Genomic DNA, 14,410 nt, shown 5'->3' with positions numbered 1-14,410 from the left:
CTGGGCCAATATGGCAGATCTCTGCCCTTTTTATTCAACCCCCCCGCCCCCTCCACACCACCATTTTCCCAGTTCAAAAACCACAAAAAATGTTCCTTATTAAAACGTGGAGTTCCTTTCTGAGAATTTATTTGTTTAGCTTATCTGTGTCCTGTCTTTAAGGATACAACTCCTTCCAAGGCAGCTTTCCAAGTAAAATCAAAATAGTTGCAATGAGACAATAATATCAAACTTATCATTGTACTTCTAATTGTACCTTGCAAGTAAAAAGATCTGGTACCTGGAAGAGAAATTGGTGCTCCTAGAATATAAATTTTCATTAAAAAAAGATTATAGTCCCTGTGCAATCTTTTACCTCCCTACTGAAAAACCCAATTGAAATAAGTCAACTGAATTCAGTGGGGCTCCTATTGAGTACAGTGGGTCTTGCTTGTGAATAGATATGTAAAGGATTGCACAGGGATACATCTTTGTAATAAAATAAAAACTGATATTCTCAGAGTACTGAATTCTGGCTAGATACCATAACTAATCTGGTAGGATTACAATTCAATTAATTTATTGCTTTGAGGAATCATGACATGATTTTCTGTGACAATAACATGCAAAATGCAATATGCAATAAAAGCCATTAAAATGAAACAAATATACTAACAGTGTTTATCCACATAATCACCCAAGAACAGCAGCCTTACAGTCATATCCAATTAAGACATACCCAGAGCAGACCCATTGAAATCAATTGACATAAATTAGTCACATTAATTTTGATGGGTCTGCTGTATTTTATTTACTATTAATTAAATTTATATCCTTCCAAGACAGTGAATACATCAGTAAAAAACCAATACAATTGAAAATAAATTTTAAAACAGTTAAAATCATGTAAAACAATCACATAATCTAACAGCTAATAATGTCAAGATTGCCAGGAACAGCATCTTTCAGCCATCACTCTTATTCTAAGATGAAAATAAAGATTCCTTTCCAAAACCTTCCTGCCCATTGTAGCTGACCCCATAGTCTGATAAGGCCGCTTTCTACATTCCTGTGCTCATTGACGGATATGTGATGGGCAAATGCAATATGGCTCAAGCAGTGGCGTAGCGTAGGGGGTGCAGGGGGGGCTGGCTGCACCGGGCACAACATCTGGGGGGGTGCTCGCACTCGCAGCTCTCTGCCCCGAGTGCTAAAATCCACGGGTTAGGGAGTGCAAATTACTTGCCTTGCCCCGGATGCTGACAACCCATGCTACGCCACTGGGCTCAAGCTTGCTCCCCCTCATATATTTTATGTGCATGATGTGCACCAAATGGCAGAGCCAGCCCAAGACATTTTTCTGCTGGAGAAATCAGGACAGATAAAAGAAAGTTCTTATTCACACAGCATATAGTTAAACCATGGAACTTGCTTCCACAGGAGGCAGTGATGGCCACCAACTTGGATGACTTTAAAAGAGGATTGGACAGATTCATGGAAGAGGAGAAGACCAATAATGGCTGCTAGGTCATAGGCAGTCATACTTCTGAATACCACTTGCTGGAATCTGCAGGAAGCAAGAGTTGTTCTTGTGCTCAGGTTCTGCTTACAGGTTTCCCTTTGGGGCATCTGGCTGGTCATTGTGAGAAGAGGATGCTGGAACTGATGGGCCATTGGCCTGATCCAGTAGGGCTCTTCTTATGTTCTCATCACATGCCAATGCTAGCAAATCATGTGTGAATACTAGCAAATGGGATCATGTCCTCCACTGCACCTGAGGGCAGGTGGCTAATCGTGGGATGCAGAAGGTGGCAGGACAGACTGCATGGCATGCATATCTTTGCCTTCCAACAGAAGGTGTCTCAGGTGGAACAGCTGGGGAGCTGCCCCCTATCGCCCCCTATTTTCTGCTTCCTGAGGCAGCTGCCACATTCTGAATAGCATTAAGACTGGCCCCGCCAACATTATCTAGGCTGAGAAGGTTTGTTTTGTTGACAGCATATCACAGAACACTTGTTTTCTCCCACTAAGTATATATTTAACCAGTGGAGCAAACACCTGACATTCAGGAACTTGTCAATGAAGGGATTCCCCAGCAACAGACTAGTACCACAGAATAAAAACTCCACTCAGATATGGAAGTTGGAGGATATGGCAACCTGTAGTATGTGTTCCAAGACTTCCTATCTCTCCTCTCTCAGGTACAGTGTTCTGTTTTCTGTTTGTAAGTTTGTGGTGGGTAATCTTTTAAAATCTTCTGCTAGTCTGAGCTCGTGAGAAATCAATCTTCGTTATGAAAACTTTTAGTGTAGCAGTATCTGCTCTTTGGAACTCCCTGCCTATTTACATCAGGCAGGTGGCTTCACTGTACCCTTTTCAGCACCTGTTTTTAAATATTTGTCTTCTTAACTGTTTTCACTGGTCCTTTCAATATTTTTTGCCACCTTGAGCTCACTGGGAAAAAGGCAGAAATGTAATTACAGGAACATAGGAAGCTGCCTTCTACTGAGTCAGACCATCGGTTTATCTTGCTCAGTATTGTCCACACTGACTGGCAGCAGCTCCCCAGGGTTTCAGTCAGGAAGTCTCTCCCAGCTGTACCTGGGGATGCCAGGGATTGAACTTGGGACTTTCTGCATGCAAAGCAGATGCTCTACCACTGAGCTACAGTCCCAAATGAATAAATATAGCACTTCAGATGCTTTTGCTGCTGCCCTCACATCTTTAGGCAGAATCAGATGTGATATCCCATGTTAAGAAGCATAAAGTAAGATGTGGTTTCATCCTGAATCTCTGATCACTGCCCTTAACTCTCTGGCCATGAGGGATTTGTAGGTGCGTCTGGTTATCTGAGAAGACATATGTGCAGCAAATCCTTTTCTGACTTCAGGTCTTGCTCTGACTTCTGTTTCACAAGCACAGGTTGAAACAGTCTCTGCTGAAGACATCTTGAATGTCTTAGAAGCTGATTAGAAGTGCCATCAAGCACCTGACTCACCACTCAGCTGAGTCAGAGAACTTGGATGGTAAGCCAATTGATCTCAGTAGCAGCCATTGTGGTTGCTTGTGTTGAACCACACAATGGTCAAGCCTCAGCCAGCTCATGACTGTGAACCCAATGTCTTACATCCACTGTCAGAGGCAGTAATCCCAGCCGCTAATCCTACTCTTGAGCTCCCTGCCTTCTACCCTTCATGTCCCAGTGGGCACCGGCAACCACTGCCTACAAGAAAAGGATCCAGCCACAGCTGCCTCCCAGCATCCACTGCCTGAGGCAGTTGCCTCACTTTGCTCAATGATAGGGCTGGTTCTGAGTGCCAGTGATGGCACAGAAATTGAAATTAGCTATTTGGTGCCATCTTCTCTCACGACAAGTGCTTCAGTTTTTTGAATAAGCAAGTGATTGAAAACAACAACAATAATGCTTTGAGTTCTTTTGAGAAAAAGGGTGGTAACCTATTGTTATAGGCTGCCCCAATCTCTGAGTGGTGTGAGATCCCATGGTCTTTGCACTTAACCAGGGTTTGTGTTGCTTTTGGAATGAGGCACAGCAGAAACTATAATGTCTTTATGACATACGGTTTTATTCACACATATATACAGCCTGAGTGTAGCATGGAGGGGTGTACAACATTCACAGCAACTTATGCCACAAATGCAGCAGCAACCTATCCAAACAGGCAGCCAGGATAGCCCTGAACCTTGGGTTCAAAACAGCAGCCAGGATGGTTCAGAGCTGCTTTGTAACAGCCTGCTCTAGTCTGTCTGAGGCTAAGTTGTTTCGGACTTTAAACAAAACTGTGACTCCCTTATTACGACACCTGTATGGTTTCATCAAGTGAATTTATACAACTTCCTCATATTGAATAATCCCATTAATAAATCTATCTCAGTCTCCTGACCAGTTTATTCTGGATGAGCAGGTCATGCCTCTCTAGGCTCTCACACCGTGGCCACACAAGGCACTTCTCAGTGGAGGTGCAAGTTGGCATGTCATCTCCTGCACTGAAACAATCTGTGCACTACCACGGACAACCCATACATTATTAGGGGGTACAAACCGTAATATCCAAACTGCAGACCTGAAGAACAGAAAAGTACAGGATGACTTTTCACACATGACACTGAAGATGCCCTTAAGTTCCTGACATAATATAATAATGTGCACATTTTGGAATGCCATTGAGATGGGATGGGAAACATCAGAGAGAGACTTTTTTAAAATGAAAAGTACAGATTGATCTTTCCAGGCTCTAACATCTAATTATACACCCAAGAAGTGCAAAGGAGAGTCCTTTGGAGATCATGTGTGGATATGCCCTGACCATCTCTTTGCAGGTCACCCTATTCCCTTATTGCAAATTCCTTCTTGCAACCTCCCTGCAGCTTAAAAGAGCTGGATTTACTCATTGCTCCCTGGGTACTGTCTGTGGTGCTGATCTCTGACGTCCTTCTCCTCCTCCTCCTTTCTTGTATTCAGGAGAAAAAAGCTGTTGATTAATTATTGCCTGAACAAGAAGCCATTTGGTATTTTGATAGGCTAGAGTGGGCTTCTTCAACCATGCGCTGTGCATGTTTACTCATTTGGAGGGTGACTGGGTGAAGTGCAAAGAAGGGGGGCCAACGACTGTCATAAGTATCTCTTATTCAAAAGCGGAACCAACTGGCTATGACTTTCCATGCTGGGAGGAAAAGACAGAGTAAATAGAGGGACAGATTGGAGGCAGGGTTTAATTAATTATGTATGGATTTTCCTGACCACCAGGCTGTTATTACCGCCGTTTGGACCGCAATTCATCTGTTGGGCAATCAGAGAATCATATCCAGAGGACCAGCTTGTGATCAAGGGATGAAAACAGTGGTTCAGTTCTTTCAGTCTTAGGACCAAGGCAGCAGGTGGCAGCCAGAAGAAAATTGCCATGAAAGTCACATTGAACGCCGTCTCTCTCTTGGCAGCCTTGGCTGGCGTGGTCAGTTTCAGCTTCCTGCTGGTGGCTATCAGCACTGACTTTTGGTACCTTATTGATGCTTCTAAGCTGCAGAAGCTCCTCAACCGCACAGACAGCCTGAGCTCCCATTCAGGGCTCTGGAGGACGTGCCAAGGTAAGTAACCCCTGGTTTCCTCTTGAGCTTTGGTGGGAAATGGTTAGGCTCACAGGAAAGTGCCTTAGACCGAGTCAGACCATTGGTCCACCTAGAGCTCAGTACTGTTTACACTGACTGGCAGTGGCTCTCCAGGGTTTCAGGCAGGGAGTCTACCTGGAAATGTCAGGGATTGAGCATGGGATGTTCTGCAAAGCAGGTGATCTACCTCTGAGCCATGGCCCACTGACATAAGTTGAGCTCTTTGGGAAAAGTCTCTTCCTAAAGGGAAATACTTCCTTTAATTGGCTGGCTGGGCAGACCCCATCCCACCAACTGTCTCGCAAGGTATCCCACCACATGGCTGGTAGATGGGCTTATTTTATTTTCCAACCATGCTTTAGTCATAGCCTACCTTTCCTCCAAGGAGCTCAAGGTGGTGTATAGATCTCCCCACTCTGTTTCATCATCATAACACCCCTGTGAAGTAGATTAGGCTAAGTGATAGTGACTGGCCCAAGATCACCCAGTGAGGTGCATGGTTGGGTCGATATTTGAATCCTGGCCTCCCAGGTCCTAGACCAGAACTCAAACCACTTCCCTACCTTGACACTCTTTATAGGTGAAAGGAAAGGAAACAAGCATTGGAGAGACAGGACATTCCCAGAAGGAGTCCTTATTCTAAACCTGCTGGTTGCAGATCACTACATTGGTAAATAATGGATGAGTGCTGGCAAATTAGTTAGTGATGGTTAGGATTAAGGGGCTAAGCCTCCAGGGTGGAGTTCTGAAAGGCATATATGCTATCCATGTTGAAATCCATGGATTTGACTGCTGCAGTCAAGCAATTGTTAAAGACCAGTCTCATAGAACTGTCCTGTGCTGGGAGGTTGCGTCAAGAAGAAGTGGAGCTGCATGTTCTTCTTGGTTTAACAACCAGATTAATCAACTTGATCCTTCAGGTTGATTAATCAACGGTGGTGAAATGGAAAATTTGTAGTAAGAAATGATCTATTGAATTCTGAATAAATGTTTCATGGTCTTTCCCTTTCTTTTCTTTCTCTTCCAGTTAATAGGACCTGTTTCCATTTGGTAAACCCCTTTAACCCTGACATATCAAATATCACCACATCACACAAGCAACTCTTAAGTAAGTGGCTTAAAAAACGTACCAAAATTCATATTTTAGGATAAAATGTGTTCAGAAATGCATATGTTGATATAAAACAAGTATTTATATACATGTGATATCTGAGTATGTCTTTAAATAAAAAATAGTACCTAAAAAATCCCAGATTAATGTGGAAATAGGATGAAATAGACATACAAATGTTTTTGTTGTCGTCGGCATCCATCTGTCTCAAGAGCCGATGGAGTGTGCCTCTGGGGTGAAGTCAAACTGCTGTGTTAGCAGCACCAAATTGACCTCTGTGGGGCTCAAGCCTGGACAGGTGTATGGAGGTCCTGGGCTGCCCAGATGTTAGGATGCTGTCAGCAGCTCCTAGCTGGTTGCCTAGGAAAGTATAAAGACAAGGAAAAGTATCTTACAGACCTTTTTTATTTCAATCTTTACAGAAAGAGGCTAGAGAACCTAGCCTCTTGGATAATGGTGTTGTCCCAAGTGAATCTCCACCTCCTCATCTCTTCAACTTCCTCATTTGCCATTCTCATCATCTCCTCTACGAGTGCTGCTATGTACCTATGTCTTTGAGTTCTTTGTTCTCCTACTTTTAAGGCTCCCCAGGTTTTGGGAGATGGAGGGCCTAGAATGCTTTCTAATGACGAGTCAGCTGGGTGTTGTTCTGGCTCTCCCATGATTTCCCAGCTTTTCTCCTCATCTGCCTCTGAGCTGTGACCTCTCTCAAACCCCTGTTGTCAATATATACTGTCTTCCTCTTCCTCCTCTCTGGAGGGGGCAGCATGGGGAGGTGGTCTCCACCATTCCTCTTCTGCCCAGTCCCTGACACTAGATGACAAGACCCCCTCTCTTGGCCTCATTGATGTGGTCAAAAGGAAAGCAGAGCAATATGTGTGGTACCAGCTTGGCTGCAGGAGTTGCTGGAAGGAGTTGTACATGGCGCTATCCCAGCTGCCTTAGGGACTCCACTCCGGATTTGTGTAGGGTTTATTCCTTAGCCCTTTCTTCTCCCAAAGATATCCCACAAGGCAGCAGAGGTTTAGGGTTTTTCTTCTCCTAGATGGGCCACCTTCCCAGACCTTCCCGGGTTGATGAGCCACATCTGCCCCTCACTTCCCTCTAGTCTACAGCATGTGCAGAAAACACCTTATTGACCGTTGGACCCACAATCGGTCGTGTCCGCTCAATCTACCAGAGCCTGTCTTTGCATGCAAGGGAAGACTCTAGTTTACCCAGGGTTTGAGACCCATTGGCTACCCTCACCTGGTTTAGCTGGCCAGTCGAAGGCATTTCATGTGGTGTTACTGCTGTTGCATGCTGACAGCTTCTAGGAGCCACAGGTGAAGACTGAGAGCAAGGTGGGGACCAAAGGTGGACAAACTACCCCAGACGGAGCATGACGTGTCGCCTTCCAGAGGTACTACCTTTTCCCTAACACCCCATATACCCACTTATGAATGTACACATGCAATATTGACAGACTGGACCCACCCCTTTCCAGTTATGGGGGCTGCCATCCCCCTGACTTGTAATGCCCCTGAATGGTGTTCTCTCTGGGGCATTTGGAGAGAAAAAAAATGGTATGCATTCCCTCCCACCCCAAAATTAAGATTCAAGACAAACAAAAGAAAACACTTCTTCACATAGCGTATGTACTATGTGATTTTCTCCTACAAGATGAGGCAGTGAGGCTTTTACCAGAGATTAGACAATGTTATGCAGGATATGGCTATCTGTGGCTGCTAGCCATCATGGCTGTGTTCTACCTTCACTTCCAGAGATATTGTGTACCTAAATTCCAGTTTCTGGGAATCACAAGTGGGGAGATTGATGCTGTTGCACTGAGATCCTGCTTCCCATGGGCATCTGTTTGCCATTGTGAAAACACGATGCTGGACTACAAGAGCCTTTGGCCTGACCTAGCTGCAGAGCTTTTCCTATGCTCTTATGAGCAAAATATTCTACCTAATTTTACCATCCAGGAATGGGGCCACAACATTCAGGGTCTGTTTGGACTCAGGCCTATCTCTAGAACCAAGGAGCAAAAGTCAGCATGCTTACCAGTTAATCAATCTAATCAATCAATCAATCAATCAATCATTCTAATCTTCATTACAGTCATAGACCAGCACAAGTAGGGTGGGAGTACAATCATTTAGAATCTGTAAATCGTTTTAGAAAGCTAAAAAGTATTAAAACAGAAGGTATAGCCAAAGGACTATAAGAATCTAAAAGAAACTAAAAAAAAAATATCTAAAAGAAAGGTTAGGAACATTAAACGGATGTGGAAGAGCATAAAGGTTAGTATATAAAAGACTATAACTAACATAGGGACGCGGGTGGGGCTGTGGGCTAAACCACAGAGCCTAGGACTTCCTGATCAGAAAGTAGGCGATTCGAATCCCCGCGACAGGGTGAGCTCCCGTTGCTTGGTCCCTGCTCCTGCCAACCTAGCAGTTCGAAAGCACGTCAAAGTGCAAGTAGATAAATAGGTACCGCTCCAGCGGGAAGGTAAACGGTGTTTCCGTGCACTGCTCTGGTTCGCCAGAAGCGGCTTAGTCATGCTGGCCACATGACTCAGAAGCTGTGCGCTGGCTCCCTCGGCCAATAAAGCGAGATGAGCGCCACAATCCCAGAGTCGGTCACGACTGGACCTAATGGTCAGGGGTCCCTTTACCTTTATAACTAACATACTTACCAGAATCAAGAATAAATGTGAAAATGCAAAGGTGAGCAACAGTGAGCTCACCTACCCATTTAGCTGTAGCCAATCTTTCCGGCTATATATCTATATGGTCATTCTGCTAGCAAGCAAGATGGCTGCCTTGGAGTGGATCAACCTATCTGCTAGTGGAGAACAATAACATAAGAGGACATAAGTCAAGGGCCCACCAAGCGCAACACACTAGATAAATCCCCCAAGCAGAATTTGAGTACAACAGCACTCTCCCTACTTGTGCTCCCCAGAATCATAGAATCATAGAGTTGGAAGAGACCACAAGGGCCATCGAATCCAGAAACTGGCATTGAGAGCCCTACTGCCTCTGACAGAGGAGGTAGATAGAACATATCCTTAAAGCCTAGTTGCCAAGTTCATCTAACCCTTTTTTAAAGCTGTCCAAGTTGGTGGCCACCTTGACCTTTCGTGGGAGCGAATTCTGTAATTTAACTGTACAGTGGTACCTCAGGATACATACGCTTCAGGTTACATACGTTTTAGGATACAGACTCCGCTAACCCAGAAATAGTGATTCAAGTTAAGAACTTTGCTCCAGGATAAGAACAGAAATCGTGCTCTGGCGGCGTGGTGGCAGCAGGAGGCCCCATTAGCTAAAGTGGTGCTTCAGGTTAAGAACAGTTTCAGGTTAAGAACAGACCTCTGGAACGAATTAAGTACTTAACCCGAGATGCCACTGTATAAGAACCAAGTTGCAGCTTATGGCAATTGCTGCAAGCTCTTCCTATAATGATGTGGAAATGAGGTTTGGAAGTCAGCTCCAGGTTCACAGTTCTAATATGCTAGTCAAAAATCTCCTCATGCCTAAGCTGGGCCTGTTGCAATAAGATGAAATGTGTTCATGAGTAAGCTGCCCACTGCAGTCTCCCTTTCTTGCATCATTTATCCATTGTTATGAAAAGCCACATTTTTCATCATCCCTTGTAGAAGAGCTGGAAGCAGTGATAGGTGGGAGGAAATCACAGCAGAACCTCTTGTTTTGGCCAGTTGCACCAATGTACTAAGGCAAGCACCTCTGACAGTTCTGTGAATTAGTATAATAGCATTCATTACCAACTCTTGAGTTTCTATTATTTATTGGTTTCCATAGTAGCTTTAAAAGACCAAGAGGGAAGCCAGGTTTTCAGTGCATGGGCAATTAGTACTGAAGAGAAACAAAGTGGAACTCAGAATCCAGCCACTCACTTACAAGGATGAAAATCTACTCTTCTACTCTTCTTTTTTTCAAACAGCAAGGCAGACTCTAGTCTTCTTAATTGAAACCCAGCATGCTCATTGCCAACATTTTAGGGTGATAACCATAGTCTCCAGTTGCAACGAAAATGCCTGGGACCTTCACAAAAACCCTTAAGCCCCCACAGCTTCTCACTTTACCATGCAGAGTCCTGAATTCCCAGCTTCAAGCCTTTCCTCCCTCTCCCCTCAAAATACCTCAGATCTTTCTCCACCTTTTCATTCATTGCTCCTTCCATCTCCTGGCCAGGGAAATGGAGAAGCTTTAGATGTACTGCTGCAGGTGGGGTCTGAGTTGGCTACAACCCAACGTAGACTCACCTTTAAGCACAAACTGATTTGATTGTCTCTCCCAGGCTTACTTGAGGCCCAGGCCGCCCAGGGCAGAAGACAAAAGAGGGAATTAGAAAGGCCTAGGAAAGTATTCTACACTTCTCTGTTTATTCAGCTGGTGGCAAGATAGCTGGCAGGAAAGGTCACCAGAGAAGCACAGAAAGCTGATTGCACAGGAAGAAAGCAAACAACCGAGCAGTAGCTCCTAGGAGGCAGCAGAGGGCTCTGAGGAATTTCCAGTTATCCATTAGCCCATTGCACATGAAAAAGACAAAAAAGACAGGAAAAGAGAAAACAGGCAAGAGCAGGAAGGGTCACTTACAGCAAAGAACAAATCACAAACAAGCACAGCTGGGAGACAAGTTACCCATTCTCTCATCCAAAACATGTTTATTCAGAAGGAAGCACAGCTCAATGGGACTTCAGATTGCAGCCACCATGATATTTATGAAAACCAGGCATCTTATGACACCTCTAAAGATGGACAGATGGATTGTGGCCTGGCGTCTGTGTGGATAGGGGAGCTCCAGCCCTGATGGATTTTGTCTTTTCTTTACAAATTGTTCTCTTACCACCAGGGATTGACAAATATGTCAGTTTCAGTTTCTCATTTCCCCCCATCTTAAATTCATTTCTCCATATTTCCATGGCAACTTGCTAAGGGGGAAAATTCATGAAAATTCTTTATCATTTCACTTCAAATTTCTCCTAATGAATGTGGTGTTTGGACCGACTAATACATTTTTTTGTATTGTAAAATTGGAGAAGCGTGAATTTGGAAGGAGAGCTGCCCTTTGGTTCACATATAGGCTCTCGAACTGCAAATTAGGTGGTTTCTCGTTGAAATGAGAACAATGGAGAAAAGGGCATTACAAAATCTAGACTGTAACCAAGTGAACAAAGTCAGAAAAGAAAATGCCAAGAAGCTTCTAAGTGCAGATTCCTCAGATTTAAAATAAATAAATAAATGCAGAGATACAGTATTTAAAGTAAGAAAAAGAGAAAACAATTAAGAAATCCTTATGTTGGAGTACAACAAAGGGACTTTCATTTTGTTGTCTGAAACATTTGTATAAGCAATCAGGATTACTGTCTCCAACAAATGTGTCTCTGCAACTAGCTGTTCTTAGTTTACATGTAAGTTTCTCTTCAAGGGCTACGTGACAAAAACTTTCATACCACGCTGTTAAATTAGGTCCTTTGAGATCCTTGCAAAAAGTGGCAATAGCCATATGTGTAAGGACACTACTTGGCAAATGTGACCGATGGATTTTGTTTCCCTCCAGATATGCATGGGGCAGTTGTGATCCTGCTACCTCTTAGCCTCATCTTGTTGATCTTTGGAGCAATGACGGGCTTCATCAGTATCCTTGCACAGGCTTACTTCCTCCTTATGTTCACTGGACTCCTCTTTCTCCTTGGAGGTATGCCATGGAGCTGCTATGGATTTGGGGGCAGGGCGGGAAACAATTCCTTTTAGACTATCCTTAATTCCACAGAAGCTGAAGGCAAGGTAACCTTCCCCATGCACCACGGCCTGCAGACTGAATATGGCCTGACAGGTCACAGACTTGCCAGCCCCCAAATTTTATCTCTTGATCTGATCAGGAGATAAAGCTCTCTATTTGCTCTTTAGAGGGCAGTATCTAAAGAGCAGGCAGGCAGAATGATTTATCTCCCTGATTGGCACATAAAATATCCCTCTAGCTGCTCTCTAGATAGAATCGCTGAAGGACAGTTGGATGGATCTTTTATCTCCAATCTCAGCACCAAGCACTGCAGCACTGAGATCAGAGATAAATCTTTTTCTTGCTCTCTATGAATAAAAGGTAGTGTCCACCCTCACTCTAGTACTGCCCTTTACTCTTAAATAGCAGGCAGAGACCATATAACACCAGTCCTGAAAGACCTACATTGGCTCCCAGTACGTTTCTGAGCACAATTCAAAGTGTTGGTGCTGACCTTTAAAGCCCTAAACGGCCTCGGCCTGGTATACCTGAAGGAGCGTCTCCACCTCCATCGCTTAGCCTGGACACTGAGATCCAGTGCCGAGGGCCTTCTGGCGGTTCCCTCCCTGCGAGAAGTGAGGTTGCAGGGAACCAGGCAGAGGGCCTTCTCGGTAGTGGCGCCTGCCCACGGAAGCCCTCCCATCAGATGTCAAGCAAATAAACAACTATCTGACTTTTAGAAGACATCTGAAGGCAACCCTGTTTAGGGAAGTTTTTAATATTTGATGTTTTATTGTGTTTTTAATATTCTGTTGGGAGTTGCCCAGCCAGATGAATGGGGTATAAATAAATTATTATTATTATTATTTAAAAAATTCCTTCCAGTAGCACCTTAAAGACCAACTAAGTTAATTCTTGGTATGAGCTTTCGTGTGCATGCACACGAAAGCTCATACCAAGAACTAACTTAGTTGGTCTTTAAGGTGCTACTGGAAGGAATTTTTTTATTTTGACTATGGCAGACCAACACGGCTACCTATCTGTAACTGGAGTTATTATTATTATTATTTACTTTATAAAGGTAAAAGCTGCTTTCATTGCCCCACCTGCTTTTGCCTCTAGCTCCACCCACCCCTAGAAAGTTGCCCTGAATGGAATATGGTCCCCAGACTGGAAAAGGTTCCCCTCTTCAGACTCCTTCACAGCTCGTCTCTCTTTCAGCTCTCATCACACTGGCCGGGCTCAGCATCTACATCACCTACTTTGCTGCAGGCTTCAGGGAAGCCATTCTCCTCTTGGGAAGGAAGAACCTTCTGGACATTATCAACATCCGGTTTGGCTGGTCTCTGGCTTTTGCATGGCTTTCCTTGGCTACCGAGATCCTCACTGGGCTAGCTTTCCTCCTGATGGCCAGGATGGTGGATATGAAGCAAAGGCAGGATTGCACCATATGAGGTTATCAAACACCACAGCCCATCCGGGTCAGTTGGTTTTGACACCACCAGGTTTCCATCTCTCCCTACTTTCTCTTTCTTATTTTGAGCCACCTGCTGGCACTTAAAAGTGAGTGACCTTTAAGTCAAAGGATGGCTTGTCTTGCTCTCCCCTGGGCCTTTTTTCTTCCATGCGCTTATAATTTTGGTTAGCAGATGAGTGGCCTTCTGGAAAGAGGGTCTTGTGCAGATCTAGGCTCCTTTTGTCAGTGGCGAAGAAATAAAATATGATGTATGAAAAGGAAAATTCCTGGATGCCAAGATCCAGGTTTGGTGAGAGAATCCCTGCAGAGATTTAAAACCACAAAACATGCAGCAAAATGAAGTGTGGAAATATAGGTTGTTAGACTTTTAAAACATGCCCTTTTAAGTTCCAAAATAGTCTCCTCTTCCGGCAGCACAAAAAGGCTTGTAAGAGCCATGCGGTCTGAGCATGCTGATCTTCACATGCTGAGCTTCTCTGGTAGACTGAAGATGAACAAAGGCCTTGATCACCTTCCTCCCAAGGTGAGGGGGAATAACCTAGTTTGGGTTTGAGATGATCAGAAATCTGTAGTCCTACCCACCACTAGGTTATATATCTGTGTATTAAATGTCTCTAAATTCTGCAAGCAGAAGCAATTCCTGTGGGCAGAATGGTTTCCACGAATAGATCAGATGTAGATAAAAACACAGTTATAGAAAATTGCTTCTAACAGCAAAGTCAAATGGTGAGCACTGGCAGAAACGTAGCAAAAATGGGACCACAAGGGAACAAGCAGAAACGACCCACATGTTTGATGGAACTTTGAGAGTTGCAGAAATACAATTTTTTTTTAAGCCCCCAAAGCTTTTGGGGGAAACCCACTGGAAAACATCAACAATGCAGCGAGAGTAGAACATGTTGAATGGCCACAGAATTTAGAGTGACAGTTTGAAAAGAACAGAAGAAAATAGAATGGGAGGCCGAGGTGGGGATGCTTAGTTT

General features: G+C 44.2%; 2 protein-coding genes across 2 annotated transcripts in view; one reads left to right on the top strand and one right to left on the bottom strand.

The window, feature by feature from the left end:
- ABAT (4-aminobutyrate aminotransferase) overlaps positions 1–14,410 on the bottom strand; it is a 196,129-nt gene that overhangs the window by 62,084 nt on the left and 119,635 nt on the right. The window lies entirely within an intron of this gene.
- On the top strand, positions 4,444–13,873 carry TMEM114 (transmembrane protein 114). Its single transcript, XM_083476156.1, has 4 exons — positions 4,444–5,082; positions 6,131–6,211; positions 11,789–11,926; positions 13,172–13,873. The coding sequence occupies exons 1-4, from the start codon at positions 4,899–4,901 to the stop codon at positions 13,402–13,404; spliced, it is 636 nt and encodes a 211-aa protein (XP_083332282.1). The 5' UTR covers positions 4,444–4,898; the 3' UTR covers positions 13,405–13,873.

The sequence above is a fragment of the Podarcis liolepis genome, assembly GCF_965112155.1.
Source record: "Podarcis liolepis genome assembly, chromosome: 14".
NCBI lineage: Eukaryota > Metazoa > Chordata > Lepidosauria > Squamata > Lacertidae > Podarcis > Podarcis liolepis.
This window is presented reverse-complemented; position numbering and strand designations above follow the sequence as displayed.

What these genes read in the sequence shown, in the direction of transcription:
- TMEM114 (XM_083476156.1), top strand. Translation starts at nt 4,899, where the DNA reads ATGAAAGTCACATTGAACGCCGTCTCTCTCTTGGCAGCCTTGGCTGGC. An exon ending in ATCACACAAGCAACTCTTAA is followed by an intron (nt 6,212 to 11,788) that starts GTAAGTGGCTTA and finishes GTTTCCCTCCAG; the next exon opens with ATATGCATGGGGCAGTTGTG. An exon ending in ACTCCTCTTTCTCCTTGGAG is followed by an intron (nt 11,927 to 13,171) that starts GTATGCCATGGA and finishes TCTCTCTTTCAG; the next exon opens with CTCTCATCACACTGGCCGGG.